The 17,623-nt window shown below is 67.4% G+C and overlaps 3 protein-coding genes across 3 annotated transcripts; 1 reads left to right on the plus strand and 2 right to left on the minus strand.

Moving 5' to 3' along the window:
• Nucleotides 1-112: 112 nt before the first annotated feature.
• Nucleotides 113-1,748, minus strand: TMEM198 (transmembrane protein 198). The gene is made up of 4 exons (XM_084288791.1): nt 1,577-1,748; nt 872-1,447; nt 583-773; nt 113-349 (listed from the first exon to the last, which is right to left on the minus strand). The coding sequence occupies exons 1-4, from the start codon at nt 1,740-1,742 to the stop codon at nt 203-205; spliced, it is 1,080 nt and encodes a 359-aa protein (XP_084144917.1). The 5' UTR covers nt 1,743-1,748; the 3' UTR covers nt 113-202.
• Nucleotides 1,749-7,058: 5,310 nt separating this feature from the next.
• On the plus strand, nt 7,059-11,220 carry CHPF (chondroitin polymerizing factor). Its single transcript, XM_084289537.1, has 4 exons — nt 7,059-7,507; nt 8,601-9,165; nt 9,420-9,602; nt 9,943-11,220. Exons 1-4 carry the CDS (start codon nt 7,137-7,139, stop codon nt 11,203-11,205), a joined length of 2,382 nt encoding a protein of 793 aa, XP_084145663.1. The 5' UTR covers nt 7,059-7,136; the 3' UTR covers nt 11,206-11,220.
• A 2,142-nt stretch (nt 11,221-13,362) lies between these two features.
• On the minus strand, nt 13,363-15,307 carry LOC311211026 (uncharacterized protein; the record flags this gene model as incomplete). Its single annotated transcript, XM_084289489.1, has 2 exons — nt 13,363-14,353; nt 14,568-15,307. The coding sequence occupies 2 exons, from the start codon at nt 15,305-15,307 to the stop codon at nt 13,582-13,584; spliced, it is 1,512 nt and encodes a 503-aa protein (XP_084145615.1). The 3' UTR covers nt 13,363-13,581.
• Nucleotides 15,308-17,623: the final 2,316 nt, after the last annotated feature.

Genomic DNA, 17,623 nt, shown 5'->3' on the forward strand with positions numbered 1-17,623 from the left:
GTCCCCAGCACCGCCGGACCCGCGGGCATCCTGGGCTCGCCTAGCCAAGTCCCACGCTGCCCCGACAAGGGTCTCCGTCCGCAGCCTCCACAACCCCGGGGCTGCACACGGCCGCCCGAGGCCGAAGGAGCAGCCCCGCGTGTCCCTGGGGTCTGCGGGAGCGGGCTGGGGTGCTGGTGTCGCTCGAGGTCACCGGGTTGGCTTATACCCGCACAGCGGGGCCGGAGCCCGTGGTGAGGGGCACGGTGGAGCTGCAGTCATAGTCCAGGTCCACCACGGCGTGGGAGCTGGCCATCAGGCTGGTGAGGGACGGGCCCGTCTGCCGCTCCCGGAAACTCTGGATGTAGCTCTGCGTGGGAGAGGGGGCAGAAGAGAAGGTCAGGGGGCTCTGCTCCCGGCCCGCTCCATCCCGCGCCACCCCAGCCCACCCTGAGCTCTGCCAGCCCCCAAACCCAGCGCCCCCAGCCCAGCACACGCTGCTGGCCCTTGGGCACCTCTCCCCCTGCGCCCCAGCCCGCCCGCATGGAGAAGGAAGGGGCGGCCGAGGCCCGGGGAGATCTCTACCCTGGGCGCGGGACTCACTGGGGAGAGCACGTCCCCATCGAAGCGGCGCACGGGGTTGGGCTTGCGGCGGTAGGCGGGCTCGGGCGGGTGTGCCTTGTGCTGGTGTGGCGGCGGGTGGTGGGGCCGCCGCTTCTTCTTCTTCTCCTTTCGGTCCTCCCGCTGCTTGATGCGCATCAGCTGCACGCGGCGCTGCTGCCGGCTGATGATCACTGCGGGGCAAGGGGGGCGGTCAGCGCTGCACCCCAAAACACCGCGTCCAGCCCCTCCCCGTCCCCGTTTTTATTCCCCCTCCCCGTCCCCTGCGCACCTTCAGTGTGAGAGTAGCCCTCGGCCGTGACCTTCCACTGGACCAGGACGCCCAGCGTGGTGAGCAGCGGCCAGACGCCCAGGATGACCCAGCTGTACCAGCACACGGGGCGCGCGGGGGCCACCTTGATGCGCTCGTAGATGTACTGCACCAGGAGGAAGAGCTCGATGAAGTAGTCGACGGTGACGGTCATGATGGCGCTGCCGAAGACGGCGGTGGAGAGGGTGGTGAAGAAGCGCTGCCACTGCAGGGTGAGCACGGCGAAGAGCATCCCCACGCCCAGCAGCAGCGCGATGGGGATCCAGACGGTGGGCGGGTGGTAGAACTGCTCCATCACCACCAGCGTGGCCACCGCCAGCAGCAGCCCCAGCAGCAGCCCCACCATGAAGAGGCCGACGCTGCGCACCAGCATGGTGACCAGCCCGCACAGCACCCCGATGCCCAGCCCGATGCCCACCGACGCCTCCACGCTCAGCTGCGTGTCCAGCACCCGCTCCTTGTAGCACAGCATGAAGATGATGATGGAGCCGAACATCAGCCCCGTCAGGAACATGACGGCCTTGAAGCAGCGGTACCCTGCGGAGAGACCCCCACCGTCAGCGGGGCCACGGCCAGCCCCGTGCCCCACCACCTCCACAGGGACCACGAGGGCAAATATCGCCTTTCCGCCCCTCGCCCCGCTCTCTGCTCGCCCCGGCGGCTCACCGAAGAAGCAGTAGATGATGCCGAAGAGGCAGCACATGGCGCACACCACCGAGGGCACCACCTGGTAGCGACGCTCGATCTCCTGCTGGCAGCTGTGCGCCCACTCCTGGCCCGTGTCGTGCGGCGGCAGCAGCTTGAAGCGCAGCGTCTGCACGGTTGCAGTCATGGCTCTGGGAACTCTTGGGGATGGCGTCAAAACCTCCGCTCCTGCCCCATGGCTTGCGGGCAACGCTGCGCCCCGGCACCGGCTCCAGCTGGAGAGAGAGAGGGGGAGAAAGGGGATGTGGGCACCGCTGGCAGGCGCTCACTGGGCTGGGGAGAAAGGGAGCTGGGAACAGCAGCGGGGCCGTGCTGCCGCCCTGGCGCCGAGCAGGAGCTGGCCATCGCCCAGAAGGTGGCTGCAAGGATGCTGCGTCCCTGGGAGGCCGTGCCCGTCCCCGGGGAGCTTTGTGGCTCGCGTGCTGCGCCTCGTAACCCGCCCGCAGCTCCCATTTCCTGCCCCTGGCTCCCGCGTGTCCTCTCCCTGCTAGATGAGAGAGACTTTTACTACCTGGTATTTTCTGCCTGCGAAGTAATTATGCTCAGTAATTAAGTCACCCCTCAATCTTCTATTTTTATAGGCCAAACAGATTGAGCTCTTAACGCTTGTACTCTAAGGCATTTTCACCAATCCCCTAATCATATTTCTGGCTATTTTTCATCCCTGCTCCAGCTCCTAGCGTCCTCAGAGAACAGCAGGTCCCCGCACCAGACCCAGCCCTCCCATGCCGACCTGCGGGGGCCCACGGGGAGCTGCTGTCCCTTCCCCACGACCCCACGCACCGCTCCCACGTAGCCCCAGGGCTTCCCCCGGCGTGGGCACACCACGGCCACGCTGCCCACGGCCTTGCCAGGACACTGAGCAGGAGGACCCGGGGGCCCCCGCGGTGCCTCCACAGACGGAGGGGTCATAATCCCTCGCAAAGACTGATCCAGCTCCAGCCTAAGCCCAATTAAGCCTGCTGTCTGCCCGCTCCCACCTGGAGGCCGCTCCAGCATCTCTTTGTTCCCCTGGCGCGCTTCCAGGCTCGGTTTGTTTGGGATCAGCCTAATGTCACCACTTGTCCCCGCGCCAGCTCCATCCTTCCGAGTGCCACGTTACAGCAGCCAGCTCGGGGCCAGCCACAACAGCAACCACCCCACCAAGTTACTGGGAAGGGCCCGGGAAGAGGGCACAGGCTGCAATTACGCCACGTCTCCCCCCCTGCCCTGAACACGGGCAGCTCACGACGAGGCGAGGACGCCCTCCCACGCAGGACCTGCGGTGACTTCAGTGCCTCTCTGTCATCTCTTTGTGGGGCCGGCACGGGCTCGGGCTCTCCAGCAGCAGCCCCAGCTGCCAGTGCTGCCGCCAGCCTCGCGCCCTGTGCTTTAATCCCCCCGAGGCTCCACTTTGTTCCTCCCTGTGCATGTCGCCTCCTCCCCAGGGCAGCAATCGGGCACATTTCCTTGCTGCCCTCTCACCCCATCCTTGCACCACTGGATCCCACTTCCACCAGCCCCTTTATTTGGGGATAAACCATAGTCGGGCCAGGCAGGGCAGGGCAAACCCTCCCGGAGCAGGCTGCGAGGGAGGGCTGAGCACTGTGCCTAATCCCGGGGGGATCAGGGGGGCTGCCTAAGCCCCTCTCTCCATCCCGGGGGAGGACGCTAAGCAGGATTGGACTTTAACCGCTGAGCCCGGGCGCGACGCCCGATGGCGCGGTGCGGGGCAGGAGGAGGGCAGGCAGCCCCGCGCCCCCTGACCCACGCGTGGCCGTGCCCCCGGGGGTCGGGGCGCAGGCAGCGATGCAGGCAGCACTGCAGCGGCTGCGGCGCCCATTGGCGCGGGCAGTGTTGCTAGGGGAGCCCAGCGCCTGCTCATTGGCGCCGGCAGCGCTCGCCCACCTGCTGCCACCCCACGGGCCCCCACGCTGCCCCCGCTGCCCCTACAGCACCGTGCCCCCACCGTGCAGCCCCCAGCCCCCCGCAGCCCCCTGCTAGGGGCTCGCTGCCCCACGCCTGGCCCTGTTCGGCTCCCCCCCGGCCGTGCCATACAGCCCAGTGCCCCCCACCCCACTGGGGGCCCCGCAGCCCCATCCAGCCCCAACTCCCACGCGTGGGCACCCCACGGGGGGGCACCCCAAAAGCACCCCCATCCCAATTTAGCCCGGCACCGGGCTCCGGCTGCCGCGGGCACCACGGGCGGGGGGGCTGCCCCCCGGCCCCGCTCCCGGGGGTCCCCACGGGGGTCCCCACGGGGTCCCCACGCGCGCCCCCCGCCGCCCCCTCCCCGCTGCCGGCCCCCCGTTGTGCTGGGCGCGGCGTCGCTCCGCCAGGGCCGCAAGGGCTGCCGGGCCGCCCCGCTCCGCCCCGCTCTTTGTTCGGCCCCGGGGCCGCCGCCAGCCCCCGGCCCGGCTGCACCGCCCCGCCCGGCGGCACCCCCGGGGGCACCGGCACCGCCCCGGCACCCAGCACACCCCCCCCGGGGGCCGCCCTCCCGCCGCCGCCACCCCCCCCGGGGGCCGCTCCCAGCCCGGGGGCCGCCGCCCGTGCCCGGTCCCCGCTCCCCGCCGCCCCCCTCCCGCCCGCCCCCCCCCCCCAGCCCCGCACCTCCGCTCCCGGCCCCGCAGCGGCGGCGGCCCCGCGGTGCGCGGCGCTCCCGGCCCCGGGCCCCGGCCCCGCGCATGGTGCTGAGCGGACAGCTCCGCCTGACGTCACGGGGCGGGGCTTGGGGAGAGGGGGCGGGGCTTGGAGGAAAGGGGGCGGGGCTTGTGGGAGGGGGCGGGGCTTGGCCCGTGGGGGTGAATGGGGTGGGCAGTGGGGTGGGCAGTGGGGTGGGTGATGGGGTGGGTGATGGGGTGGGTAGTGGGATATGCCCCAGGACACGTGCTGGGGAGTGTCGTCATGCTGTGTGCGTGGCGTGGTGCTGCTTGTGCTGCTCTGTGCGCTGCGCAGGGTGCACCCCATGGTCTTACACTAAAAAGCAAGAGGTCTAGGTTAGAGGCTAGGAGGGAATTCTGCACTCGGGGTGATGGGGCACTGGGGCAGGCTGCCCCAAGAGAAGCAGTGAGCAAGAGAAGCAGAGAAGCACCAGGTGCCCCATCGCTGGAGGTGTTCAAGGCCATGTTGGATGAGTCCTTGAGCAGCCTGATCTAGTAGGTGGCATCCCTAACCAATGGCAGGGGGTTGGAACTGAATGGTCTTTAAGGCCCCTTCCAACCCAACCCGTCCTGTGATGCTGTGATGGTGGGAGGTGGCTGCACAGGCTGTGGGCCCTAGGCTCCGTGCTAAGGGGACAGAGCGGTGCTGAGCACAGGGGGCACAGTGCAGGGCTGGGGTGTGAAAACTGCAGGGGTACGGTACCTGGGGCGTGCAGCGAAAGACACACTATTGACGTGCATCGTAGCTGCAGGGCACACATGGCCCCACAGTACAAGGTGGCCTGGCCCAGGGCCATGGGGAATTTGGCACACGGAGTGTTTAACAAAGCAGGTTAGGTGCACATCCGGAGGCTGCCCGCTCCTGCAAGAGCCCGGCAGAGGCAGGCACAGGGGGTAAATGGGAGAGCACGGGGCTCTGCGGGGACAGAACCCCCCTGGGCTTGCATCTCCCGGCTGTGGCTCTGAGACCCCCGGGCACGGCCCCTCCTGGCAGGGAGCAGGCTCTTGGCAGCGACAGCCGTTCCCTGGCAGCCCCCCGCAGCCCCGTGCCAGCCCGAGACAAAGCGCGGAGCTGCAGCTGGCGGGGGCTGCAGGGGCTGCCAGGGGAACGGCAAAGCTGCCTGGGGGCTGCTTCCCCCCTGGGAGCTCCTCGGGGCCGTGCTTGGGTCCCTTACCTCGGCCACTGCCTGGTGTGTGGGGAGAGACGGAGCCTGGAGCTGCAGGGAGAGCACGGCTGGAAGGCTGCGAGGGCAGGGGAGGCTGCCCCAAGACTTGTCAGCTGGCACGAGCCTTGCCGTGCCCGTGGCTTTGTCTCCATTCAGCTTTCCTAACTCAGAGTCCTGTTTGTGAAGGCTTCGTGCTCCTGGTCCCTACCTGCAAGCCCAGATCAGCAGCAGCACTTTCAGAATGACCCCTCCCTGCTCCCCTTTTCCCATCACAAGTGTAAAATTATCAGGGTTCGTGTAAGGCAATCGATATTAGCTATTTTAATCTAGGAAGGAAATCAAAAGTATCTATTTCTATTGCGCTTCCTTGTGTACAGAAAACAAAGGCAACTCTGGCTGTTTACAACCACGCTTGCTTTCTGGCCGTTTCCCATGGAAAATCTCTGCTCATTTCTGCATCTCTTCCCTCTTGGCATCTCCCAGCCCTGCCGTGCTCCCACTGTTTGTGTTTTTGATGTGCTCTTTGTTAAGCTGCTCTCCATGTGGCTGCCTCTGCCTCCTGCTATTCAGGGGAACCAGGCCCGTGAAAACGAGCTGCACTTGGGCAATGGGGTTGTTCAGCCTGGATAGGAGGAGGCTCGGGGGCGACCTTATTGTGCTCCACAGGTACCTTAAAGGAGGCTGCAGCGAGGTGGGGTTGGTCTGTTGTCCCGTGTGCCTGGTGAGGGTGCACATAACGCCCAACCTGGTCAGGTTGGACATTAGGTGGTGCGGTTGGGCATTAGGTGGTGAGGGTGGATGTTAGGTGGTGAGGGTGGATGTTGGGTGGTGAGGTTGGACATTAGGTGGTCAGCTTGGACATTAAATGGTGAGGGTGGATGTTGGGTGGTGAGGGTGGATGTTGGATGGTGAGGGTGGATGTTAGGTGGTGAGGTTGGGAATTAGGTGGTCAGGTTGGACGTTAGGTGGTCAGGTTGGACATTAAATGGTGAGGTTGGACTGTTAGGTGGTGAGGGTGGACATTAGGTGGTCAGGGTGGATGTTAGGTGGTGAGGGTGGACATTAGGTGGTGAGGGTGAGTGTTGGGTGGTGAGGTTGGATGTTAGGTGGTTGGGTTGGACATTAAATGGTGAGGGTGGATGTTGGGTGGTGAGGTTGGACGTTAGGTGGTGAGTTTGGACACTAGAGGTCAGGTTGGACGTTGGGTGTTCAGGTTGGACTTTAGGAAGAACTTTTTTATGGAAAGGCTTGTTAGGCATTGGGCTGGGCTGTGCAGTGCAGTGCTGGTCTTTAAACCTGGAGGGCTTTAAAAGACGTGTAGCTGTAGAGCTCAGTGACATGGTTTAGCGTCAGACTGGTCGGTGTTAGGTCAGAGGCTGGACTGGGGGCTCCCGAGGTGCCGTGCACCCTATCTAACTGTGCCCGTCCCTGTGTATCTGTGTGGCTCTGTGCCTCCGCGCGCCCCCCGCGCAGGCCGTGCAACCGCCTCTGTCTCCTAGCAACCGCCATCCCCTTCCCCCCCCCCGCGCTCCGTGACGCGCTGCGGGCGGGCGCCTCCCATTGGCGGCGGGCGGCCGTGACGCGGCGGGGCGGGGCGCGGGGGTGACACGTCGGACGGCGGCGCCGCCAGCGGCCGCGGGAGCCGCCCCCCGGCCCCGGTCCCGGTCCCGGTCCCGTCCCCGTCCCCGGTCCCCGTCCCGCGCCGCCCCCGCCATGCGCCTGTCCCTGCTGCTGTCGCTGCTGCGCCCCGCGGGCCCGGTGGCCATCGGCGTGTCGCTGGGCTTCACGCTCAGCCTGCTCAGCGTCACCTGGGTGGAGGAGCCCTGCGGGGCGCCGCCGCGCACCGACGCCCGCCCGCGCTCCGCCGCCGCCGCCTCAGCCTCAGCCTCCTCCTCCTCCTCCTCAGCCGCCGCCGGCTCGCCGCTGGGCCCCGTGGGCGGCCCGCAGGACGGCGGCAGGCACAACGGCAACGCGGCCCGCAGGCCCAACGCCGTGCCCGCCGGGCTGGGCGCCGAGAGCTGGGAGCCGCGCGTCGTGCCATACAGACCGCCCAGCCCCGGCAGGGCCGCCAAGAAGGCCGTCAGGTGCGGGGCGGGACCGGGACGGGGAGAGGGGGCGGGAATGGGGGCGCTGGGGGCGAGCTGCAGCTGCCGGGGGGCTGCTGCCCTCGGGTCATCCCCCTGGGGGCTGCTGGGGGGCTCCTCGGGGGACCTGAGCTACAGCAGTGCCCCGGGACCCTTCCCTGTGTTCCTCTCCCTGTGGCCCCCTCCCCATGAGCCTTCCCCGTGACCCTTCCCTGTAGCTCCTTCCCCATAACCTTACTTTGTGGCCCTTTCCCTGTAACCCTTCCCCATGGCCCCTTTCCCTGTGACCCTTTTCTGTAACCCTTCCCCATGGCCACTTCCCCATAGCCTTTCTCATCACCTCTCCCTGTGTCCCTTTCCCCATGCCCCCTTCCCCATAACCCTTTCCCCGTGACCCTTCCCCATAACTTCTCCCCATACCCTCCTCCCCGTGCCCCCTTGCCTGTAACCCTTCCCCATGCCCCCTTCCCCATAACCTCTCCTCACAACCTCTCCCCTTCTCCTCCTCCCGTGACCCTTTCCCCGTGACCCTTTCCCCGTGACCCTTTCCCCGTGACCCTTTCCCCGTGACCCTTTCCCCGTGACCCTTTCCCCGTGACCCTTTCCCCGTGACCCTTTCCCCGTGACCCTTTCCCCGTGACCGCCTCCCGCTGCCTCCCCCTGCCCACCACCGCTGGGGCGCCTCATCCCCGCGGTGCAAAGGTTGCGGGGCTGGGCGCAGCACGCTCTGCACGACGCCCAGCCCTTGTAGGGCCGCGTCCCTGCGGTGGCGTGTCCCCAGCCCTCACCCCGCCGATGGCACGGCGCGGGCGGTGAAAGGGCCTCCTTGTCCCCGCCAGGGGGTGGGCGGACGGGGGGGGAGCCGTGGGGCTGAATGGGGCCAGTGTGTGAGCCAAGGCAGCGTGGGAGCCGGGGGGGGGTCGCTTCCTGCCTCGGGGCCGGCTGGAAGAATTAAACCTGGAAGTCATTGTGAGCGCGGCAGCTGGGGGCGGCTGCGCCCTCCCGGTGCCAGCAGCTGGGCTGCGGCCACGCTCCCCCGTCGGAGCCTCGCGCCCGGCGCCGCGGGGGCTCAGGGGTGCTGTCCCTCCCGCAGGACCCGGTACATCAGCACGGAGCTGGGGATGCGGCAGCGGCTGTTGGTGGGCGTGCTGACCTCCAAGAGCACGCTGGGCACGCTGGCGGTGGCCGTGAACCGCACGCTGGCCCACCGCCTGGAGCGCCTGGTGTACTTCACGGGCACGCGGGGCCGCAAGGTGCCCCACGGCATGACGGTGGTGACCCACGGCGACGAGCGGCCCATCTGGAACATGTACCAGACCGTCAGGTACCTGCTGGAGCACTACGTCAACGACTTCGACTGGTTCTTCCTGGTGCAGGACGACACCTACACCGAGGCGCACCGCATCAACCGCCTGGTCGCACACCTCAGCATCGACACCCTCCTCTACCTGGGCCGCCCCGAGGAGTTCATCGGCGGGGACACCGACGGGCGCTACTGCTACGGGGGCTTCGGGTACCTGCTGTCCCGCAGCCTCCTCCTGCGCCTGCAGCCCCACCTGGAGTCCTGCCGCAACGACATCCTCAGCTCGCGGCCTGACGAGTGGCTGGGGCGCTGCATCATCGACCACACGGCCGTCAGCTGCACCGAGGAGCACGAGGTGGGTCCTGTGATGGAGATGGGCTCCGAGAGCCTGATCCCTGCCTGCTCAGCCTGGCACGGGCTGCCGCTCTCCCTTTCCTTGCTGTCACGGAGCAGAGCCCCCTGGCAGCATCTCACGGGTGCTGCCCACTCCCCAGGGCCATGGGACCAGCCCTCGTGTGCTGCTTTCCGTGGGGCTTGTCGTGCTTTCTTGTGGCAGGGTGGGGTTGTGGGTCTGGGTTGGCCGTAACCTCTCTCCCCGTGCTGACGCAGGGCCTGCTGTACCAATACTTTGAGCTGGGGAAGAATGTGAACCCCGAGCATGAGACCGACCACCGTTTCCAGAGCGCCTTCACCGTCCACCCTGTGCTGGATCCTGTCCAGATGTACCGGCTGCACAAGTACTTTGCCCAGGTGGAGCTGGAGAGGACGTACCTGGAGATTGAGCAGCTCCAGGTGAGATGGGGCTTGGCTGGGAGGATCTGGGCTCTTCCTGCCATCACTTCCTGGCATCACCCAGCTTTCTGCTCTAGTGTGAGGGTTTTCTGACCTGCAGCTGCTCTGGGGTGCGATCAGCTCAGCTTCTGTGGCTGCAGTGGTGTCAGGAGAGCAGCTTTGGGTCCGGATGGGTCCTGGGGCTGGGGCGACTGAGGGTGCTGGAGCTGGCAGGGTGCTGAGGTCTGCTGGTAGAGGTGGCACGGGCTGGGACAAGGTGCAGATCCTGCTGCTGAAGGTGGCGTGCTGTGCATGCTTCTATGCACACTTCTCTCTAACTCCTCCGTGTCTCTCCTTGCAGCTGGAAATCCAGAACGCCAGCAGCCTGTCCGCCGACGGGGACCACAGCGCCACGTGGCCTGTGGGCATCCCTCCCCCGTTCCAGCCCAAAACCCGCTTCGAGGTCCTGCGCTGGGACTACTTCACGGAGGATCAGGTCTACGCCTGCGTGGACGGCTCCCCCAAGTGTGAGCTGCAGGGCGTGGACCTGGCGGACGTGGCCGACGTGGTGGCCACGGCCATGGAGGAGCTGAACCGCAAGTACCAGCCGGTGCTGCACGTCCGCAAGCAGCAGCTGGTGAACGGGTACCGGCGCTTCGACCCCACGCGCGGCATGGAGTACACGCTGGACCTGCAGGTGGAGGTGGTGACGCAGAAGGGGCACAGCCGCTCCGTCACCAAGCGCGTGCACCTGGTGCGGCCCCTCAGCGAGGTGGAGATCATCCCCATGCCCTACGTGACGGAGGCCAGCCGCATCAACGTCATCCTGCCGCTCACGGCGCACGACCGCGACCACGCCGCGCGCTTCCTGGAGACCTACGCCGCAGCCGCCTTCGAGAGCAACGAGAACGCCGTGCTCACCTTCCTCTTCATCTACGACCCCTTCGAGGCCCAGCAGGTGACCCAGAACGACATCTTTGCCCCCGTGAAGGCGCAGATCACCGAGTACGAGCGCAAGTACGCCGGGGTGAAGATCCCCTGGATCAGCGTGAAGACGGACGCCCCCTCCCAGATCAAGGTCATGGACATCATCTCCAAGAAGCACCCCGTGGACACGCTGTTCTTCGTGGCGGGTGTGGGCACGGAGGTCACCGTCGACTTCCTGAACCGCTGCCGGATGAACACCATCAACAACTGGCAGGTCTTCTTCCCCATCCACTTCCAGGGCTACAACCCCGCCGTCGCCTACCACAACCAGGTGCCTCCCCCCACGCTGGACCTGCTGCGGGACGCGGGGCGCTTCGACCGCGACGTCTTCCACGAGGCCTGCTTCTACAACGCCGACTACATGGCGGCACGCACCCGCATGGCCGGCGACGTGCAGGAGAACGAGGACATCCTGGAGACCCTGGACATCTACGACATGTTTATCAAGTACTCCAACCTGCACGTCTTCCGCGCCGTGGAGCCTGCCCTGCTGCAGCGCTACCGGCACCAGGCCTGCAACCCGCGGCTCAGCGAGGAGATCTACCACCGCTGCGTGCAGAGCAGCCTGGAGGGCGTCGGGTCCCGCTCCCAGCTCGCCATGGTGCTCTTCGAGCAGGAGCAGGGGAACAGCACCTGAGCCCGGGGCGCGGAGGGGCTGGCCCTGCCCAGCCTGCCTGCCCGCCCCGCCTGACCTGCTGCCCAAAATCTGTCTTCCTCCTTCCGCTGCGGCTGTGGAGAGCGGCCTCGATGCTGCCCAGGCAGGGCTGGGGTTTGCCAGCATGGGGTGAGCCGAGCTGAGCTCTGGGACCCCCACGTCCTCACCCCAAGCAGTGCCGGCCGCTGCCTCACTCGCCGCTGGCCCGGCGGGGAGGAGCGGAGCCGCGCTGCCCCTTGCTTTGCCCTGCGAACTGCTCCACCTCCGGCTGCTGCAGGACACTGAGACCCCACAGCGGGGCTGTGGCTGCCGCCGGGGACCAGCCGGGGCTGGGGCAGATCCCACACACGTCTCCCCTTTCCCCCCCCAGTGCAGGGCTGTTCCTGGTGCTCATTCGGCTCTCCTGGCACCCTCTGGCAGAAGGGACTGGAGCGTCGGCCCTGTGCTGCGGGGAGGGCTGCCTCCCTGTGCCCGTGCAGCCCTGAACAGTGGGACCGGCCCCCAAAAAAAGCAATAACGAGGTTGGTTTTAGCGTATGCCACTTGGCAGGGAGACAGCTGCCTGAGCGCCCCTGGCTGCTGGGGCAGGGGGGAGCTGCGGCCCCCGGGGGCGCAGGGAGTGCTCCTGCCGTGTTCGTGTACCGTGAGCTGCTCCCCATGGGAACCCTGACCCAGGCCGCCTCGGCCTTCGCAGTATCCGTAGGACAAGGGAGGTCGCAGCCCTCCGACAGGAGCCGTCCCTGCCCGTGGGACGTGCCCCCAGGCCGTGCTGCCCCCCTGCTGCCCCTCGGGCCCCTGCTGTGCTCCCCGGGCTGAGGGGCTCCAGGGACGGTTCGGCTGCGCATCTCCTAAGGAGAAAGCGACTGAGGAGCTGCTCTGTGCTCCTGGTTTGTATTTAATAGTGGGGAGAGGGGGTGGGGGGTGTTTACACTAATAAAATGGAGAGATGGATGCCTGCCTCTGCCTGGTTCTTCCCTGGGGCACTGCTGCTGAGTGTGTGAGGGGCTCGGGCACACCCTGCGGGGTGAGGGGTTGTTTCGTTCTGGGGCTGTACCCAGGGGTGCAGAGCTTGGGCTGTGCTGTGCCATCCCTGGTGCCCTAAATTCCCGCAGGACTGGCTTGCAGGCCTTCATGAAACAGCATTATAAGGGAGTTTAATTGTTCCCTCGGGAGGGCTGTCTGCGTAGCGCAGGACCCGCAGCCCACCTTGTGGCAGCAGCCAGGCGTGCGCAGCGCGGAGATGTGCAGGGGGTGCACAGCGTGGACCAGCCCTGCTCTGCCCTTCCAGGACCAGCTCCAAGGGAGCCCCTGGGCCAAAATCCCCATCTGAGAGCTGTTGTGAATCAGCACTGCTGGGTCTGCCCTCTCCACCCCTTTTTGCTCCCCGATCTGCTCCCCGACATCTCACGGGGTGGGGAGTGGGGTTGCTCATTGTCCCCAGCACGGGCACGCTCACTGCAGCAAATGCACTTTATGGGGCAGCTGCTTTCAGCACTTGGTCACGAAATTCCCATATCAAAGAGAAATCCCCCAGAAAATTAACTAAACCTGCTTGCTTTTAGCTAACAAGTGCTCAGCAACCCCTCTGGAAATCCCCAGGGCTGTGTGGCAGTCCTTGCCCGAGGAAAGATCTCTCAGCTCTGCAGGTGTCCCCGCTCCCTTCCCCGTAACCAGGCGTGGGAACGCATGTGTTTAATGCATGGTTGTTACGGTTCGGATGCTAACCATTAGCTCGCCCCAAATATTTCTATTTCTGATCTTCCCCGAGCACATCCTTAATTCCCTTTAAATGCGAATCTGGGACAGAAGGGACGAGGCGGATGCAGGTGCGTTACAGATACATTTATTCTCCCGAGAGCAGACCCAGGAGCCTCGTTTGATCACACGTTGGAGGAGTATCCGATGCTAATGTAAAGCAAACTAGCGTCAAAGGAAGTTGGCTGCAAAAAGAAACCCTGGGCTGTCACTTAGTCGTGGCAAGGCGGTCTGGATGGAGCTGCTGTCTCCTCGCTGTTTACCCAGACTGAGTTAGAGCTGTTGGCGTACTTAGAGCTATGCACTACCCAAGCCCCAAACCACCCCCTGCTCGGGTGAACTATGAGCAAATGACACTTCTTGTGGCACTTCTGCAAGGGTTTATTGGCAGCCTGGCCCATGGATGGGGCTGCCGGGACCACGGCATTGGTTTTGGGGCTGGTCCTGGGAGCAGGATAGGGGCAGGTGAGAACAGCTTGCCCTGGGCTCCATGCTGGGTCACACACCACGCTCTCAGAGGGCTCCCGGGGCGCATCCCATCGCCTCGCTGGCAGCCGTCCCAGAGCAGCCAGGCGTGAGGCTCGGCCTTTCCTCGCGCCCGGCCTCACTCCTGCTCCTCCAGAATGAGGTTTATTTTCTGGCAGAACTCGTCGATGACGCCGAAGTCCCTCTCCAGCACGCCTGCCGCCGCGCGGATGCTCCCCGCCAGCTCTGCCCGCGCGCCGCGGGACAGGTGAGCCGAGTCCTTGGTGACAAAAAAGATGTCCAGGGCCAAGGAGAGGCCGAGGAGGAGCTGCGCGGCCGTCCCGGCCAGGCTCACGGCACGGCTGGCCCCAGCCAGCGCCGCGCCGGCCCTGGCCACGCTGCTGCCATTGAGGACGCTGCGCCCCAGCCCCGTCACCACCCTGAACACCCCCAGGATGACGTCCAGGCTCTCGTCCTTCCCCAGCACCTCCAGCAGCCTCCGCGTCCTCTCCACGTGCTCCCGGCTGCCCGTGAACACCTCCGCCTGCGCCCCGAACTCCTCCAGCAGCGCCTCCGCCCCGTCCTTCCTCGCCAGGCACCCCAGGCTGTCGCTGACGGTGGCAGTGGCACCGACGAGGCTCCCGAGCAGCGAGACGCCGAAGCCCACGGCCGACAGCAGCAGCGCCGTGCCCAGCGCCGTGGGGGCCAGCAGCAGCCCCGCCATGGCCGTGGCCCCCCCCGCCACCCCCAGCACCCCGCCGGTGACGTTGGCCACCGCTGCTGCCCGGTGGCACTGCTCCGTGGCCTCCGCCGCGCGCCGCATGTCCTGCAGGCAGCTCCGCATGGCGTCCCGGGCGGGCAGCAGGGACAGCCGCACCGTGTCCCCGATGGTGCTCCGGCTGGCTGCGGGGCTGGGGCGACAGCGGGGGGGTGAGTATGGGGTGGCATCAGCAGGACCTGCCCAGGGTGTAAGGTCCCAGGGGAGCAAAACCCGTGAGATATAGGGACCCGGCCCTTGGTTGGGGTGGGATGTGAGGCTGGGGGTGCCCAGGACGCGTTTCCCACCCCGCCACCCCATTGTCTCCCCCCGCCGCTGGCAGCGCCCACCCCTAGGGCCGCGCTCACCTCTCGGGGGCCCCGCAGGAGAGCCCCCCGTGGGGCAGGGCGTTCTCGCAGACGGAGTTCCTGGCCGTCTCCCCGCAGCAGGCGTAGCGCCCGGCCCGGTAGGGCTGCCGGTGCCTCAGCACGATCTCGAACTCGTACTCGATGCTGTTGGCGTTGAGCAGCGCCTTCCGCAGGGACTCGAAGAGGGGCACGCGCCGCTCGGTCCAGATGGCCGCGCCGCCGCCTCCGGCCCGAAAGCTGGCCGTGGCGTAGGTGATGTCGTGCAAGCCCAGGAAGTGCGATGCCTCGTGGATGAGCGTCCCGGGCTGCGAGTCCTTCTCCAGCTCGCTGGGGGCCTGCCAGAAGAGGGGGCAGAGGTAGATGGTGCGGTCGCAGGCGTTCTTCTTGACGTAGGCGTAGGAGCCGGCCCGGCGGGGGTTTTTGCGGAAAGCCGCCTGCTGCAGCTGCGAGACGAGGCTGCGCAGCAGCTTCTTGGTGAGCATGGCGTAGCGCTCCACCCAGCCCTCGCCCCCCTGGCCCTCCCCGGCCAGCACCACCACGTCCTTCAGGTTCCTCATCAGCACCCGCTCCTTCCTCAGCGCGTCCTCCAGCACCTCCAGCGCCGCGCCCTGGGCTCGCCGCGCGATGCCGCTCTCCTCCTCGCTCAGCTCCTCCGACACGTCCTCGCTGCAGGGCAGGGCGCAGCACGAGCTGCCCGTCACCGCCTTGGTGTGGATGAGGGTGGCCTTCCGGGGGGACATCCTGCAGGGGAAGCTGGCTCAGGGCACGGTGGCGGAGGGACCCAAAGCCCCCGAGGGGACCTCTACCGGTGCTGGCAGCCTCCGCCACGGGGGGACAGAGCAGGGCCTGGAGGAGGCAGGAGAGCCCCGCTCCCTGCAGCACCAGGGCTGTTTCTGCTTTGCCCCCCTTTCCAGCCCAGACCCCATCCTCCACCTCCCACCTCTGGGCTCCACCAGCACCCCCAGGGCCCCACCGTGGTGCCCCCGACCTCACCTGCGCCGTGCCCCCAGCCGGGGGACGGGTGATGGAGGATCAGGCAGCCGTCAGCCCCGTGAGAGTGCAGTGCCGGGGAAAGCAGCGGCCTCTCATTGATAGGGGCCGTGCCTGGAGCTGATAACACGCCCAGGAGCCGAGGGGCAGCCAGCACCGCTGCTGGGGGCACCCCAATGCCCAGCACCTTCCAGCAGAGCCCTGGCCACGGGCAGGGCTGCGGGCTGCAGCCCCGGTGTGGGGAGCACCCACCGCAGCCCCTCTGCCCTCCCCAGCTCCCCAGGGAGCTTTTGGCAGCCCCCAGGGTGGGCAGAGCCTGATTCCCCCCCAGCACCGCCTGCAAGGGGCTGATAGAGCCCAGCAGGGTGCTGCCGGGGCGCCCGCCCTGCCACGGCACACCCGTTGCGCTCCGGCCCATGGAGACGACGTGAGAGCTCCTGGTGCTGGTGTGCAGCCAGAGCACAGCTTTTTTGGGGAAGGCGTGAGGATCCCCACCCCTCCGTGCCCCCCCAGCCACGCAGGCAGCTCTGGACCTACTTGTGCCTCTTTATTAGGGAGCTTTTGTACATCTATAAAACAGTGGCGCACACCTCCGACGGCCACCTCCCGCCGCCCTGCCCGTGCCCGCCCTGCCCGGGGCTCGCTCCCGCTGCCAGGGAGGGGGCCACATCCTGCACCCGGTGCCCAGGCACCCTCCTTCCCCCTGTGGTGCTGGTGGGGGGCCTGGCATCGCTGCGGGGATGCTTCTGCTTGCACCCAGCTGCTGGTGCAGGAGCACGGGGTGGGCACAGGGTGGCCGTTCCCTGGGGCTGGGGTCCCACGCCACGCGTGCCACCACCCCACGGGGAGCTGGACACCCTCCCGGGCACACGCGGTGGTGGAGGGGCTCCTCCTGCAGCTATGGCTTTGGCCACGGCACGGCTGTGCCCTCTGGGGTCTTGGGGCACTGGGGGTGTAGCCAGGCTAGGTCCCATCCCATCTCCCCCCCGATGTCACCAATTCCTGCCGCGGGTCCCCCTCTCTGCCGTGTGTGCGTGTCGAGGGGGGCTTTGCCAGCCGGCCCCCCCCTCCTGAGATATTTTGGGGCTGTTTGCCCTGCGCTGGTGTCTGCTACAGTGGAGGGGGAGGAGGAGATGTCCTACGGGAAGGGGTCACCAGGGGGGGTCCTGATGGGGTCCTGCCACCCCCCCCGGGGCTGTGCTGGGCACGGGGCACCCTCCTGACCCCATCCAGGCTGGGGGAGGCACAGCGGGTGCTCAGCACCCGGGGGAGGGGGGACGTGGCAGGGGTGGGGACGTGCACGGTGCGGAAGAGCTGTGACAGCCAGGGGAGCGAGGACGGGTGCCCCTGTGCCGTGCCGGGTGGCTGTGCCTGAGGACAGCCTGCTCGGGGCGAGCGGGGAGGCTGGAGGGGGCTGTGGGGCACTGGGAGGAGAGGGTTAGGGGCAGGAGAGCGGGGAGAGGTCCGCGGGGCTGGGGGCTAACACTGGAGTGTGGGGGGGTCACAGTGCAGGGGTCTGGCTGGGGGCGGCTACGGGGCGGGGGGCTGCAGCCCCGGGGGGCTGCGTGGGGCTGGGGAAGGAGGGGAGGTGTCGGGGGGGTGTCACAGTGGTGGTGGTGCCGGGGGCCGGAGGGGCGGCAGGGAGGTGCCATGCAGGTGTGACTGCAGGTGGGAGCCCCCGGCCCTGCCACATGCCCTGGGAGGGGGCCAGGGGGCCGGGGCAGGGCAGAGACCCCCCAGGAGGGGTCAGCAGGGAAGGGCCTGGGGGGCCTTGAGGGAAACCCAGCCCCCCCCTCGCATGCTTTGCATCGCGGGGGCCCCTCCGCTCCCCCGAAGCCCCCCTGGCATGCAGTTTTGGGCCCAGGGCTGCTCTTGCTGCTGGACAGGGGGCAGCCCCCCCATCCCGTGTGCTTGAGACAGGGCTGACCCCGCACGCCAGGGGCAAGCGGAGGGGCTGGGCGGAGGGGCTGGGGGCCGCGGCGGTGCCGGTGGCACGGCTGGGGGCGAGCGGCGCGGCTGATCCCCGTGCCACGGTGCCTCTCCGTGAGGACGGCGGGGAGGGGACA

This window comes from Netta rufina (assembly GCF_964035555.1).
Source record: "Netta rufina genome assembly, chromosome: 6".
Lineage (NCBI taxonomy): Eukaryota > Metazoa > Chordata > Aves > Anseriformes > Anatidae > Netta > Netta rufina.

Coding starts and splice junctions, on each gene's coding strand:
- CHPF (XM_084289537.1), top strand. CDS start 7,137: ATGCGCCTGTCCCTGCTGCTGTCGCTGCTGCGCCCCGCGGGCCCGGTG. Junction 7,508..8,600: donor GCCGCCAAGAAGGCCGTCAG/GTGCGGGGCGGG, acceptor TCCCTCCCGCAG/GACCCGGTACATCAGCACGG. Junction 9,166..9,419: donor GCTGCACCGAGGAGCACGAG/GTGGGTCCTGTG, acceptor GTGCTGACGCAG/GGCCTGCTGTACCAATACTT.
- TMEM198 (XM_084288791.1), bottom strand. CDS start 1,742: ATGACTGCAACCGTGCAGACGCTGCGCTTCAAGCTGCTGCCGCCGCAC. Junction 774..871: donor GGGCTACTCTCACACTGAAG/GTGCGCAGGGGA, acceptor CTTGCCCCGCAG/TGATCATCAGCCGGCAGCAG. Junction 350..582: donor ATGGGGACGTGCTCTCCCCA/GTGAGTCCCGCG, acceptor TCTCCCACGCAG/AGCTACATCCAGAGTTTCCG.